Genomic DNA, 14,503 nt, shown 5'->3' on the forward strand with positions numbered 1-14,503 from the left:
CTGTTCACTGTTATACCCACTCTCTTCTTCTCTCTTTGCAAACCTGTGAATGCATGTGTTGTATGTTTGTGTGCATGTGTTCACCTGCACAGTCGTGCGCCAGCCCTCCCAGCTGGAGGGATACCTGGGGTCATGTGTCCTGCACGACAGTCCACGTGCCACCACGTTAGGTAGGTCACATGACACCCTCCCCACCTCAATATTCATGAGCTCACGTGCCACGCTCAAATTATATATATATATAAACTCATAAAAAATTTAGTTTTGTATAGAAATTCACATGTAGGCGCAATTTATATTTGTCAACAAAACTTATTCCAAGAACCTAAGCATAAGCCTTTAGGTTAAAAGTTTATAAATTCAGTCAAAAGTTTAGAAAAAGTGTACCTTGAATGCATCGAATACCAAATGCATAGATGCAAATGGTTAGGACACAGTGTAATATCAGTTTAGTGCATCCCGGAGTCTCCATCTTATTTTGGATAAGTGGTCAGTGAGATGGAGGCCTCTTTAAAAGTCGATCTTACAGAGTACAGCGAGCTGTCTCTCCATACAGCAGTGGGGCTGGAGTGCACCCACCGTGCCGTGGGTATTACCTCCCCTCCCCTCATTCCACATTCTCTAACCCATTGTCCTCTTAATCCCAGCGCGCTTTGTGCCGAATTCCACAGGAGGGACTCTGGTTCTCTGCTGTGAACAGGGCCTGTGAACGCTTTCTTACAACCTTTTCAATTTGCATGGAAAAGCGTGTGCCCCCCAGCAGTTTTCAACACCGAAGAAGACAACCGAGAGGCATAGCGTAGCATCAGAGTGCAGGAATGAGGGGGATTATGAGAGAGCTTTGATTATTACCCAATTTTTGGTTTGTTGTTTTCTCTCTCACTTTCTGGCGATATTGAAAAGAACAGCCGTGTCTTTGTGCGTGCTGTCAGTTAAGACACATGTTTGTGTCCTTGCGATTATTGTTCATATCTCTGGAGAGATTCCATGCGCTTAATCTGTTTTTTTTATCTGCTGTTGAAAAATGTATATTTTGATGATTTGCCATAACGCTTTATTTGCGCTTCATGAAATCTGAGTTTTTTCTTTTTTTATTTTCCTTTTTTTTTTCCTCCAAATGTTACTCTTTAGTCCTTAAAGGAATAGTTCACCAAGAAAAAAACAATGAAAATTTATATTATTATTGCTCACTTTTAATACATGCATGCTGTTATTTTCTTTGTAGAACACAAAATAAGAATTTTTGAAAAATCTTTAGGCAGCTCTTCATCATACAACAACAGTTTATAGTGACCATGACTGTAAATCTGTTTTTTTAATCTGCAGTTGAAATAATATATATTTTTTAATTATTTGCCATAACGCTTCATTTGCGCTTCATAAAATCTGTAAAGACCGTGCATTTTATTTTATTTTATTTTTATATATAAATCTGTTTTGACTGACTACCTCCGAATGTTCCTTAAGGAATAGTTAAAAAAAAAAAAAAAAAAAAAATATATATATATATATATATATATATATAATTATTATTATTATTATTATTATTGTTATTGTTTTGACTCATAACAAACTTGCATGCTTTTATTTTCTCTGAAGAACACAAAAGATGGTTTGTTGAAGAATCTTTACGCAGCTCTTCTTCATACAACTGCAGCTAATAGTGACCATGACTGTAAATCTGTTTTTATTTATTTATTTATTTATTTTTATCTGCAGTTTAAATAATTATATTTTAATGATTTGTCAAAATGATTATTTGTGGTTCTTACAATCTGTAGTGTTGTACAGTTCATTTAATGTTTTACACAAACCTATTTCAAATGACTACCTCGAAATGTTTCAACTAATTAATTAATGTCATAACACTTAATTTCTGAAACGAATAGGTCACCAAAACAAATAACTTTTTATTTACTCACTCTAATGTTGTTCCAAACCAATACACTCCTATTTTTTCAGTGGAACACAAAAGGAGAATTTTCAAAGATGTTTTATGCAGCTCTTTTTCATACAATGAAATTTTGTAAAAAAGCTCAAAAAAGGACAAAAAACACAATAAAAGTAGTAAATATGTTGTTCATACAACTTATTTTCTATATACCTTCAGTAGTCTATGAACTTATCTGATAGCTTTGTGTAAAAAAAAAAAGAAATGCGATTTAAGTTGTTATTTACTGATAATCTTCCCCTATTTATAACAATCTTTATGTTTAATGGGAAAAAAATAATAATAACAGCTAATAGATTTGGAATGAAATGATTGAATTTACTCAATTCTAACTATCTTTTCATTTTCAGATTTTTGAGCTGCTTAGCTTTCACCAAAAACATATCAGTTAAAGAGTCTGAGTTATTTGTAACCCAAAACAGCATCAGTAGCTTTAAACAGGGCTGGCCTGTTTAAAAGGCTGTGCTCTAAGCTGCCAGCGTAACACGCTCTAGTTATATTTAGACTTTCCCAAAATTTCATATTAGCCAGCTTGTGTACCTTGTTTTAGAATTAAGAGTATAAAGGACGATTCAAGTGTATCTTTCTCTGGCTCTGTACATTTGGAGGCATCCTGAATGTTTGCTGCTAAAGTAGAGCATCAACACTGGCTTGTTGTTATTGCTCACATGATTTGGCCATGCACGTTATAAACTAATTTCTGCCGCTGCCAATTTATGCAGATACAGGTCACACACTGCGCCCCATTATATTAGAGAGGCTGTACCTGGTTACTGTAGTAATGTCGGGCTGGAACAGATTATTAGTGAATTTTAGTAAAACATTTTGCTTTTTGGTTTCAGGTCATGTCCAGCACTTTATCAGAGTGTTTATGAATTTATTCGTATTTTTTATGTCTTTGTCACCTGGAAATATATATGCCTCTTTTTTGTGGCTAATGTCTTCTGTTTGGTATAGAGTAACTATAGTCTGACATGTAAAGTTTTTTTCCTAACGTTTTAGTGATTTTTTTCCTGCTTTTCCTTCACTATCCGCTCCAACTAATCCATTTAATAATAATAATAATAAATAAAAAATACAACTTTAGTTTTGTAAAGTAATTCTATTATACTGTGGATCAAGTGTGTCCAAAATTCTGACAAAACTTTGGACTACTGTATACATCTGCCATTTGCCATCCTGCTTTCAAGTTATCAGTATTGGCCATTGAAAAGACCCTTATTAGTTAACCATTAGTGTAGTAAAATAACATCAGGTGTAAATATAATTTTGATGAGTGTCAAACTTTTCTGTTTACTAATCTGCATGCCCATCTTCTTTTCTCCTTTCGTTTAGCTGAGATGGACGGCCTCTCTGATCTTTCTCCACCCGGAACCAACCACCTCAGCTTCAGTCAGCAGCCCATCCCGGGCAGCACAGCGGAACAGCCCCCGTCCCCAGTTCCCATGTCCCACAATAGTCAGGCCCCTGGGCGGGCTCAGCTCCCGGGCCTCCACCCTGGCCTGGTGTCCACTCCCATCAGCCCTCAACTGGTGAACCAGCAGATCGTCATGGCTCAGATTCTCAACCAGCAGTACGCCGTTAACCGCCTCCTCGCCCAACAGTCGCTGAGTCAGCAGTACCTAAACCACCCGCCCGTCAACCGTGCGCTCAACAAACCGCTCGACGCGCAGGTGTCCACCAACGCAGAAGTCTCTTCGGAGATCTACCAGTGGGTGAGAGACGAGCTGAAGAGGGCGGGCATCTCGCAGGCGGTATTCGCCCGGGTCGCCTTCAACAGGACGCAGGTATGGCCAAAATGAAAGATCCCTTTCAGATAATATAGCACAAACTGCGTTTCTTTTAGTTTTGTTGGTTTTGACACGTTTATTCATAAGTATGATGGGGAATAGGATCGGAAACTGTCGTGTAGATAAGGCGCTCAACATAGACCAAACTTAAGGGTCGTGATTATCACTATCGGCCAATAATTTATGGAGGGCCAAATTACTCAGTGATGTACAGAAGAACTGTAACCCTGAAAATTTGGTGCTAAAATGAAAATACAAGGGATATTTATATATATATTTTCTCTTGTGATTAAATTAATAATGTAATGATTTTATAGATTAACTATTTCATTATGTATTAAATTATTTCTTTAAATATTTAAATATTAAATTTGACATTTTATTCAAAAATACATTATTAATTTAATACATTTTATTCAGAACTACATAAAATACAATATATTTATATTTTTTTCTGAGGTTTTAAGTAAAAAATGTCATGTGGTGTAACCGTCCAGAGAAATTAAAAAAATAAAATAAAAGTCTCATTGAAAAAATAAATTTTGGCATGAGTAGTGCTGAATGATATTTTATTATAATTTCTTAAAAAAAAAAAAAAAAAAAAAAAAATTGAAACGTGTTTTAAACTAGATTTTTAAAAGATTTCACATTTTTAACACCTCGGACAACATTTTTTCAATGACTTTTAAATTAAAAAATGTTGTGTGCATCGTATTTGTTATCATAAAATTGTATCATCGTGTGGTGGTGGCGGCGTAGTGGACTAAAGCACTGAACTGGTAAGCAGAAGGTTGCTGGTTTGATCCCCACAACCACCACCATTGTGTCCTTGAGCAAGGCACTTAACTCCAGGTTGCTCCAGGTGGATTGTCCCTGTAATAAGGGCACTGTAAGTTGCTTTGGATAAAAGTGTCTGCCAAATGCATAAATTTATCATGTATCTATATATATATATATATATATGCATTATATCAGCCACTGGTCACCCAGGTCTTTAGATATTGGCATCAGCCATTAAAAAACCCATATTGGCTAACTGTGGTGTAGTGGTTAAAAGAGTGAGTTAGCAACCAAATGGTTGCAGGTTTGAACCTCTCAAGGGTTGATTCATAAAAGCATCTGCTAAATGTCAATATAGTAAATATGTAGAAATGTACTCTTTGGCAGTAACTTTACAATGATTGACATCATCAAGTGACAGTTTTTCAACAAATATTGTCTATTTTACCCTAGTTAGGCAGACAGACACATTAAGTTCTTTGTTTTTGTAGATGGCTGTCAAATTATTTTGTTGATGATTATAAATGCTGAGTCATATGCCCAGCTCCATCCCAGCATCATATGTAAGCTGTGACATGTTTGTGTAAAGCTTGCTACTACACGTACAGTACATCATTAAAATTCAACATGCCTTGCTAATAAAGCAGTAACAGAATGCTCACAGTTAGATGCTTTATCTGCTGTTGTTTTGGGATAAACAAAAAGGGAAGGACTGTCCAGGAAATTAAGGGTTATCAGGACAAAGAGCAAGTCAGCCTAGTTGCACAATCAAGCATTTCACAAACCATCAGCATTCTGGCAAGGGTGAGTGATTACTGACTCACATCTTTTGGGTCGCAAACCCATTGTTTTGACCAGTTTTTCACCAATGCACGCAATCTGTTGTCCAGAGCATGGACAGTCATACACTGCTAGCTGGTATGATGCTCTGCTTTATTATTGGTCGGAATACTATTACTTTTCTAAGTAAACAGGCAAAAAGTCCCATAAACTTGCATTAAAAACCACCTAGCAACTTCAGTTGTGGTTGAAAATACGTGTTTATATTGGCCTAATTTCAATATCTAGAGAGCATGTTGGCTGACAGTCATTATAATGCTGATATATACATATCCATATGTGTAAAATACAGTGAAATTATTTTTGAATGTAATTAATTTAACAAAATCCACTTTCAAAATATTTTTAAATACCCTATAACAGGGGGCCTGGGTAGCTCAGCCAGTAAAGACGCTGACTACCACCCCTGGAGTCGCGAGTTAGAATCCAGGGTGTGCTAAGTGACTCCAGCCAGGTCTCCTAAGCAACCAAATTGGCCTGGTTGCTAGGAAGGGTAGAGTCACATGGGGTAACCTCTACGTGGTCACTATAATGTGGTTCTCGCTCTCGGTGGGGCGCGTGGTGAATTGTGCGTGGATGTCGCGGTGGATGGTGTGAAGCCTCCACACGCGCTGTGTCTCCGCGGTAACGCGCTCAACAAGCCATGTGATAAGATGCATGGATTGACGGTCTCAGACGCGGAGGCAACTGAGATTTGTCCTCCGCCACCCGGATTGAGGCGAATCACTACGCCACCATGAGGACTTGGGGAGAAAAAAAAGCAATAAATACATAAATAAATAAAATAACATAAATAAAAAAATACCCTTTAACAATGTCTTATTAAAATGTGTTAGATTCATGCCTAAGACAAGAACAAACAATTTACCTATGGAGTGAGAAAAGTTAACTTAATTCAAGATTAATTCTATGAAAACAAGTCTTGATATCTTATGCAATTTTACCTATCTATCTGACAGTTTATCTATTTATGTGGCAGTCTGTCTGTCTGACAATCTAGCTTGCTGGGCGTTTGTCTTACTATAATGTCTGTGTAACAAATAAACTTTTAAAATAATATTTTTTCTTGACAAACTTTACCTACTTTATCTAGCTTATCTTGTTTTAATGATAATTACATTTTTTGGTAATACTTTCTATGAAGCCCATATTTATAATGCATCGTAAAGGCATTATTATGCATTAGTAATATCTCATAATACATCTTATACTATATTATAACTTCTCATGAATAATTATAACCACAATTATAATACATTATTATAATTACCTATTCATAGTTATACCTTAGAGTATAACGCATTATAACACAAGCAACATTCAATTTTATCCGCAGAAGTTGTAATGTATTATATATATTTGTAATACATATAATAGGTATGCTTTAAGTATAGTGACAAAAGCAATGTCTTCTTATAAACATCCATTATATATTTTTATGTGGTTATAAGACATTTTAGTCATGCTATAACTTACATATATTACACATTCACAAAATACAAAATAACACACATTCAATGTAAATTTTTAGATATTATGAAAAACACTTGTAAAGCATCTTGTCTGTAGACATTAATGTCTGTGCATCTTGTCTGGAGACATATTTTATAAATAACTTCCATTATATAAGTTTGACTTGTAATGTATTGTATCTTCCAAGTTTATGTTATGGCTGTTTATAAGAAGATACTGCTTGTGTAACTTAAAGCAGACAAAGAGCACTTATAATATGATCACGTCAAGGTCTTTTGACTGTTTACACTATACAGCACTTATACAATTAACTTTATTAACATCTGCTACGTTAATATTGGATGTCGCCTGTGTTATAACACATTATACTCTATAACTATGAATAGGGGAAGTCTTGCAGTGAAGAATAACTGTGGTTATTATTATTAATGTGAAGTTATAACTTATTATAAGGTGTATTATGAGACATGATGAATGCTGTATAATGCATATATAATTATATTAATTATAAAAACGGGCTTCATAGAAATTTTTACCAGTATTATTACTGGAAAACAACAGAACAATTGCGGATTAAGAAAATGATTTTTTTGCAGTGAAGGTCGTCGATATAGATTTCAAAACTGACACTATGTGGAATGAATGCTTTTCTTAATAAACACAGTTATTGTCTGATGGTGATACTCTCAAAATGTCCAAATATAAGATAATTAATCATCCTGGCCGACATATTGCTCCATCACTAATAGAAACCACTCAGAACACCTTAGCAAATACTGGGAAAGTTTACAGTTTCTAAAAATCTCGTTTTATTAGTACAATTATTACTACGATTCCAGCTGAAAACCAGCACCGTTACAACTGTCTGCCGTTACCAGGTGAGACAAAGAGAGCTGTACCTGGCGTCCTGCCAGAATGGGGGGTGGGCCCTGGCACGGTCACGGACTGTCACCGCAGCAGAGAAAACGGAAAGATAATGTCTCGGGATGTTCTGCATTAAACCTCAGCTTGGCACAACATGGCTTTGAAGATGTGTTAAAGCGATAAGAATCTACTGGAATCAGAGACAGACGTGCGTTTTTCTTCAAATTGGCATCTTTAGTTAGTTGCGCCGTGAAGAATTTGCAACATGCATTTTTTCTTAGTGCCCTTAAATGTTTATTGTACATTCTTCCCCACATGACGGGTGCTTGTGGTGACATGTTGCGTTGTCTCAGAATCAGAATGTCTCTGCGGGTTTGGTGGCCCTCCTTTGAGATTACGGGGTTTTAATCACACCCTAAAGGTTTATGAATATAAAACATTGCAAGGCACCAAAACATTGACAGTGCTTGACAGTAATTGCTTTGAGTGCAGGGAATGTTTTAATTGTGCTTGTACTAACTGTTCTTTTACAAGAGGACTTTGCATTTTAAAGGAGAGTTCACAAAAATGATGTCATCATTGACTCACCCTCATGTTGTTCCAAACCTGAATTAGTTTCTGCCTTCTGTATAAAAATAAATAAATAAATAAATAAAAAAGAATATCCTGGCCGCTCTTTTTCATGTTATGAAAGTAAATGGGGACTGGGTTGGTCAAGCTTCGAAATTACAAAAAAGCACTATATAACTATATCTTTAGGCTGATATAAGGTGGTTTGTGCGTTACATTAGAAGTCTTCAGCAGCAGTATGATATCTTTGGGTAAGGAACAGCCTAAAATTTTAGCTTGGTTTGGGTTTGGAATGTAAATAATGAATTTGAGCTTTTTGAGTGGACTATCTCTTTAAAGCTGAAGTATGTAATTTCTGCTCTACTAGCGCCGCCAAACGGAACTGAAAAAATAAACGTTGTTTTTAAAACAACTTTCTAAAATACGGCTACCATCTGCCATTGGTCAAACAAAGAGATAGTCCCGCCCCCAACTCACACCATTGGTTGAGTAACATTGTTGGGGCTGGTCTAAGCAGGTTGCTCAAAACAAACAGAGCAATTTTCATAGTGTCACAGTGACACAGTATTTACAGTTTTTAAGAAAATTAACCTTTGAATTGCGTATAGTGGTCTTATAGTGGTCTCTGCATATTAAGCTGGGTTAGGATAAAGTATTTTAACACTGAAAAAGTTTCATACTTCAGCTTTAAATTCCTTGTCTCTCTTTTTGTCCGTTTCTCCCAGGGTCTTCTCTCCGAGATTCTCAGAAAAGAAGAGGACCCCAAGACAGCGTCTCAGTCTCTCCTCGTCAACCTGCGAGCGATGCAGAACTTCCTGCAGCTTCCGGAGGCAGAGCGAGATCGCATCTACCAAGACGAGAGGGAGCGTAGCTTGACCGCAGCCTCTGCGATGGGCCCTGCGCCCCTCATTAGCACCCCTCCCAGTCGCCCTGTCCAGGTAACACGCTTGAAATGACATGAGACATAGATTTTGATTTGTAAAGCAAAATGTCAGACATAGGGTCCTAACCAGTTTTCAGACCCATTTTTATTCAATAATCAAACATATTTCCTAGTGACTGAGAAAAAAATGTATGCTGAGAATTGTATTTGTCCATCGGGAATTGATTGGATCTTGAAAATGTGGATGTTATATACCAGAATGGAAAGAGGTAGTTGGAGGGAAGGGGTTGAAAAGTAAGAGGGATTTGTAATGTCATCCAAAAAGGAAAGTCGTTTCAGAGCAAGCTATGACATTTTAATAAGATTACAAAGACAATTTTTTTTTTTTTGAATAATATGAACCAATGCATCATTCACAAAAGCACCATAATTTAAATACATTTGGAATGTAAACATGCGGGATTTGTGCTCGAGGCCTTGCACTGTAACATAATACTACACAGAATTATTCTACTAATAGTTTATTCATTCTAATTGCTTTCTTTGTCCTTAATTTTATTACTTACTGTTTACTGGTCTTGAATAATTACTTGAAACAGTGTTTAGTTAATTAAGAAATACTTGAAGGCTACATGGTATTGTTAATTAGTTAATATTTACATTAATATGTACATTATATTATGTACGAACATCATTAATATTTATTAGATGGCTTTCTGGAATACTCTATTGTGATTGGTCAATCACACCATCCAGTGGTCAGATATTTTTTAATAATGACCGCACATCTGGAAATAAAGTGATATTTCACCGGGTATTGAGAGTCATATTTTCTCTACAAGTAAGCTTATAAAATAACTCAAATCAATGTTTCTTGTCCATTTATTTATTAAGAAAATTATCTTGTAACAAGCAGGAAAGTGAGCAGTCAGACAGTAATTTTGCAGAATAAATACCAACAGAACTCAGATGCAAACTGGAGGTGGAATTCAGCTGTTTCTGGAGACTCTGCAGTCCCTTTCTTCTCACAAAATAACAGAATTTCATCTCAAATCAATATTTCATGTCCATTTAATTATTTATTCGGTAAGTAGCCATGTAATAAGCCAGTCATTATTGCAAAATAAACCCCTTCAGGGGATTCAATACCCCTCAGCTTCACATCAGGGTCCTGACAAAGTTTATTTTGCGATAATGACCAGCTAGCCGACTGTAGATCATCCCTTACATACATTATTATATTTACGCTAATATGTAACTTTTTGGAGTGCGTCCAATACCATTTACGTTTTTTACTGTGGTATTAAAATCAGGAAATCTTATTGAAATGTTGGCATCGTAAAAATCTCACTTTGGCAAAAATGTTTAATGCGGGATAGAGCTCAATAAGCGTTTATTTTACACCCAGCCACTTCTACAGCTCAGAAATCTCCAAACAGGGCCGGAAAGGTATGCAGAAAGGTTTCAACTGTGGCCTGCTTCAAATGCACTTGAATGTTTCATACTGGAACACAAAGCCTTCCTGTGTGTGATGAAGTGAGGAAGGTCTTTTATATGGGATAAATCCTCCCTCACACACACACTCACAGAGAGAGTGTGTAAAGACCGAAATGTCATCAGTGTTCACTCAAGTGTACATGTATTTGTGTGTGTGTGTGTGTGTGTATCATGTATTAGTGTGTGTGTGTGTGTGTGTGTGTGTGTGTGTGTACCAACCAGATGCTCCTTTCCTGTTCAGATCGCATCATCGGATGCTTCTGTAACCTGATTATTCAGCAATTGCATCTAATTCATCAGTCCTGCACAGCTCTCTGAAAAAATCTCCATTATCAGATGATACTTGTACAAATTGGTGAAATTTTAAATGAAACGGCGTAGCGATGCACAGCCAGACACATATATAATGGTTCTGACCCAAAACTTACTAAGCTGCCTTGCTGTATACTGCCTTTATAGGCAGCTGCCTACTAAGGTAGCATCCTAACTGAAATGGAGCCTCATAAATGAGAAATCTGTAAAGCTCTACATAGGCAGCAACTTGCGACTTACAAGTAGCAACATGCATCGCAAAAATAGCACTTGACTTTCAATTGATTTCAGTAGAGTTTGGCATTAGCATGTTGCTAAGCTAACATAAAAGTACACAGTACACACAGTTATTGGGTAGAATAGTCCATTTTAAATTAGATTTAACTATTTTTATTGATACTTCTTTCTAAGGCCACAATCCATTTTCATTTCAAAACTCAATTTTCTAATGTCATTGTATTCCAATGTTTGCCATACAAGAGAGTCTCAATTCGAAAGTCTCAATTTTCAGTGGAGGAAAATGCTGTTACAGTGTGGATGAGAGGCGTAAACATAGCAAAATAAATGTAGTATTTCAATAAGCAAACTCTATTATTTCAATTTAGTTTGCCGTTAGCATCCGGCTAAGCTAAATACACAACATTAACAAATATAGAATTAAATTATGTAATTTTTAACCGGATTTAACTATTTTTGTCAAGTCTTTTCTTTTCTAAGTATCTTAGGCCACATCTATACTAATGCATTTTCGTTTGTGAACGCATTGACTTTGCTACTTTTACTGCTCTCATCCACACGGTAACAGCGGAGACTTTCTAGTACAAAGATGACATTAGGAAACTGAAAACAAATGTTTTTTTTATTTATTTTTATTTTTTATTAAATGGATTAGTGTGGACATGGCCTAGAAGATAGCATATTAATAATAATAATAAAAATAAACTTTATTTTATATATAGTGCCTTTAAAGTTTGCTTGTCAATGCGCTTTAAATTCATATAAAATTCATGCTTTTTTATATTCATACTACCTAACATTTTTGAACATCCTTTGAATCAGGATTGTGCCAATAATGTCTTAAAATACTGGCTACATAGGCAGCACACTACTTGTATGCATGTTTAGATGAACTAAGGTTTTTTGTCGAACATAGTACTAGTCAGCTCAGACAGTGGCTCATATTTTGTCCATCAGTCTTGTTTGGGTAAAAATGAGCAATAAACCAGGTAGAGCAAGGTATTTTGATGCATGCCAGCTTGATGCTGACAGATATGAGTAAGATGTTCGAAGGATCTTCTGCTGTAAATCAGCAGGGTGACACGTCTTGTGGTGCTGCAAGGGTTTTATGACGCCCATAAAAACAGAAGTGAAGGTATGTTTCCCACATACGTTAATGGATCCTCAGACAGTGCGTGCAAGTCTGCACATGCTCATCCCTTTATAATTAGATATGGTCACAAAATAACTCAACGAAGACACTCATGCTTACTGCTCTTGTTGACAGCATCTTCACAGGTTCTGTATTGGCAGTTTGGAGACCTTTAATAAAAAATACAAGTTATAACCGTCTTTGCAAGTTGTTTTGCTGCAGAAATCGGTTGTGATTGCTTTGGGATCTGTTTTGTTGCAACATAAATCTGATTATGTTATAAGAGTATTCTGAATATTTGATGAAGTCATTTTGATTTTAAATGATATTTTAGCTCATCGTCTTAAACACCTCTCTCCTTCTTTCTCTCTGTGTTCACAGCCCAGAAGAGAAGAGTGTAACAATGTGAGACCAGAGGACTGGAATCCAAGAATTCCTGTGGGCATCTCTCCCGTGAGTGTATATATCATGGCATGGTATACCATATATGGAATAGTTGCTCATTGTTATGTCCATTATTTTGTGCCAAAGTGGGATATCCTTGATCAGAAATTTGCATACATATGTTAGGAAAAATATGTGTTTAAACAAATGAACAATAAACTACATTCAATTTATTTGTAAAACACTTTGAGCTATTACCTGTATGACAGGTGCTCTAAAAAGGATTATTTATGCATTTGACTGTTGATTTAAATTTTGCATAAACCAATATATACATAGATCTGAATATTGCTGCAGATTTGCTGTTTCGATATGATTCTGATTCACAAGCACTCAATTCGATTCTGATCTCGACGCGATTTGATTCCGATTAATTTTGGTTATTTTTCATATAATGTACATTTTGCTTACATATGAAATCAATTCTCTCTCAGCTAATACTGTTAATAATACATGCTTTTAAAAATTTACAAATTCCATGTATGATGTCTTCATATATACTTTATATAGTTACATGTTTATTTTTTACATGCATAATTTGCAATATTTACATTCATATATAGAACATGTGCTAAAACGATACTGTGTCTTTAAAGGAATATTCCGGGTTCAACACAGCTTAAGCTCAATCGACAGCATTTGTATCATAATGTTGATTACCACAAAAAGCATTTCAACTCATCCCTCCTTTTCTTTAAAAAAAAAAAAAAAAAAAAAAAAAAAAAGCAAAAATCAAAGTTACAGTGAGACACTTACAATGTAAGTGAATGGGGCCAATTTTTGGAGGGTTTTAAGGCAGAAATCTGAAGCTTACAGTTTTATAAAAGCACAAATTAATTATTCTGTTAAAACTCATGTATTATTTGAGCTTTAAAGTTGTTTAAATCTCCATTTTTACAGTCGTTTTAGGGTTTCTTGACAACACATCGTCATGGCAACGAAGTTGTAAAATTGGCTATATTGGCTTTACACAGAAAGGTAAGGGTATTATTCAGTAACGGATTTGATCACACTAAAATCATGTTAACATGCATATTGTTAATGTCTTGTGGCTATTGAGTTTGAAACAGTGAGTATTTTAATGTTTCCGGATTGGCCCATTCACTTCCATTGTAATTGCTTGACTGTAAGGGGGGCAAGTCAAGATAAATGTTTTTGGTAATCAACATCATGCCAAAAATGGTGTCAATTGAGCTTAACTTGTATTGAACCCGGAATATTCCTTTAAGAACAGCAGCAGTTCAGCGAGAGTCTCACAGACGTGTTTTGGGTGAGTGCATATTAACGAGTTGCGCAGTTTCTTTGCTGCATGTGTATTTCAAATTAAATGTTTTTATTTTTGTTGTTTTTGATCAACAACTGACAGATCTCTTCTTTAGACACACACTATTCAGAGAGCAATGATTAGTTGCACTGGCAGAGCAATGAAAGACATTTCTTACTTACGTTTATGATGACAGAATTTTCATTTTGGTGTGAACTATTCGTTTTAATCATCTGTGTGCTTTACTGTTTTGTTGTCTTCTCTAATCCGCTCAGGTGAAGCCCAGCCCTCTGTCCTCTGAGTGGAACGGGAAGTCTGAGAATTGTGTGTTAAACATCAACTCGTCAATCTACGATGAAATCCAGCAGGAGATGAAGAGGGCCAAAGTGTCCCAGGCCATGTTTGCCAAGGTTGCCGCCTCAAAGAGCCAGGTATACAATAGCAACACACTCGACATGAATAGACG

The 14,503-nt window shown here is 35.8% G+C and overlaps 1 protein-coding gene across 7 annotated transcripts in view; it reads left to right on the plus strand.

Moving 5' to 3' along the window:
* LOC127454124 (DNA-binding protein SATB1-like) overlaps positions 1-14,503 on the plus strand; it is an 84,601-nt gene that overhangs the window by 38,945 nt on the left and 31,153 nt on the right. For 6 of the 7 annotated variants that reach the window (XR_007899495.1, XM_051721101.1, XM_051721100.1 and 3 more), the window contains 5 exons: positions 93-170; positions 3,287-3,738; positions 8,994-9,206; positions 12,711-12,782; positions 14,313-14,468. Coding sequence is in view for 6 of the 7 variants with exons in the window: in XM_051721101.1 (XP_051577061.1) it covers positions 93-170; positions 3,287-3,738; positions 8,994-9,206; positions 12,711-12,782; positions 14,313-14,468 (971 nt within the window). In the remaining variant the exon portion in view is untranslated. The remainder of the gene's footprint in view (positions 1-92; positions 171-3,286; positions 3,739-8,993; positions 9,207-12,710; positions 12,783-14,312; positions 14,469-14,503) is intronic. The other variant, XM_051721105.1, reaches the window with a different exon arrangement.

The sequence above is a fragment of the Myxocyprinus asiaticus genome, chromosome 16, assembly GCF_019703515.2.
Source record: "Myxocyprinus asiaticus isolate MX2 ecotype Aquarium Trade chromosome 16, UBuf_Myxa_2, whole genome shotgun sequence".
Classification (NCBI taxonomy): Eukaryota; Metazoa; Chordata; class Actinopteri; order Cypriniformes; family Catostomidae; genus Myxocyprinus; species Myxocyprinus asiaticus.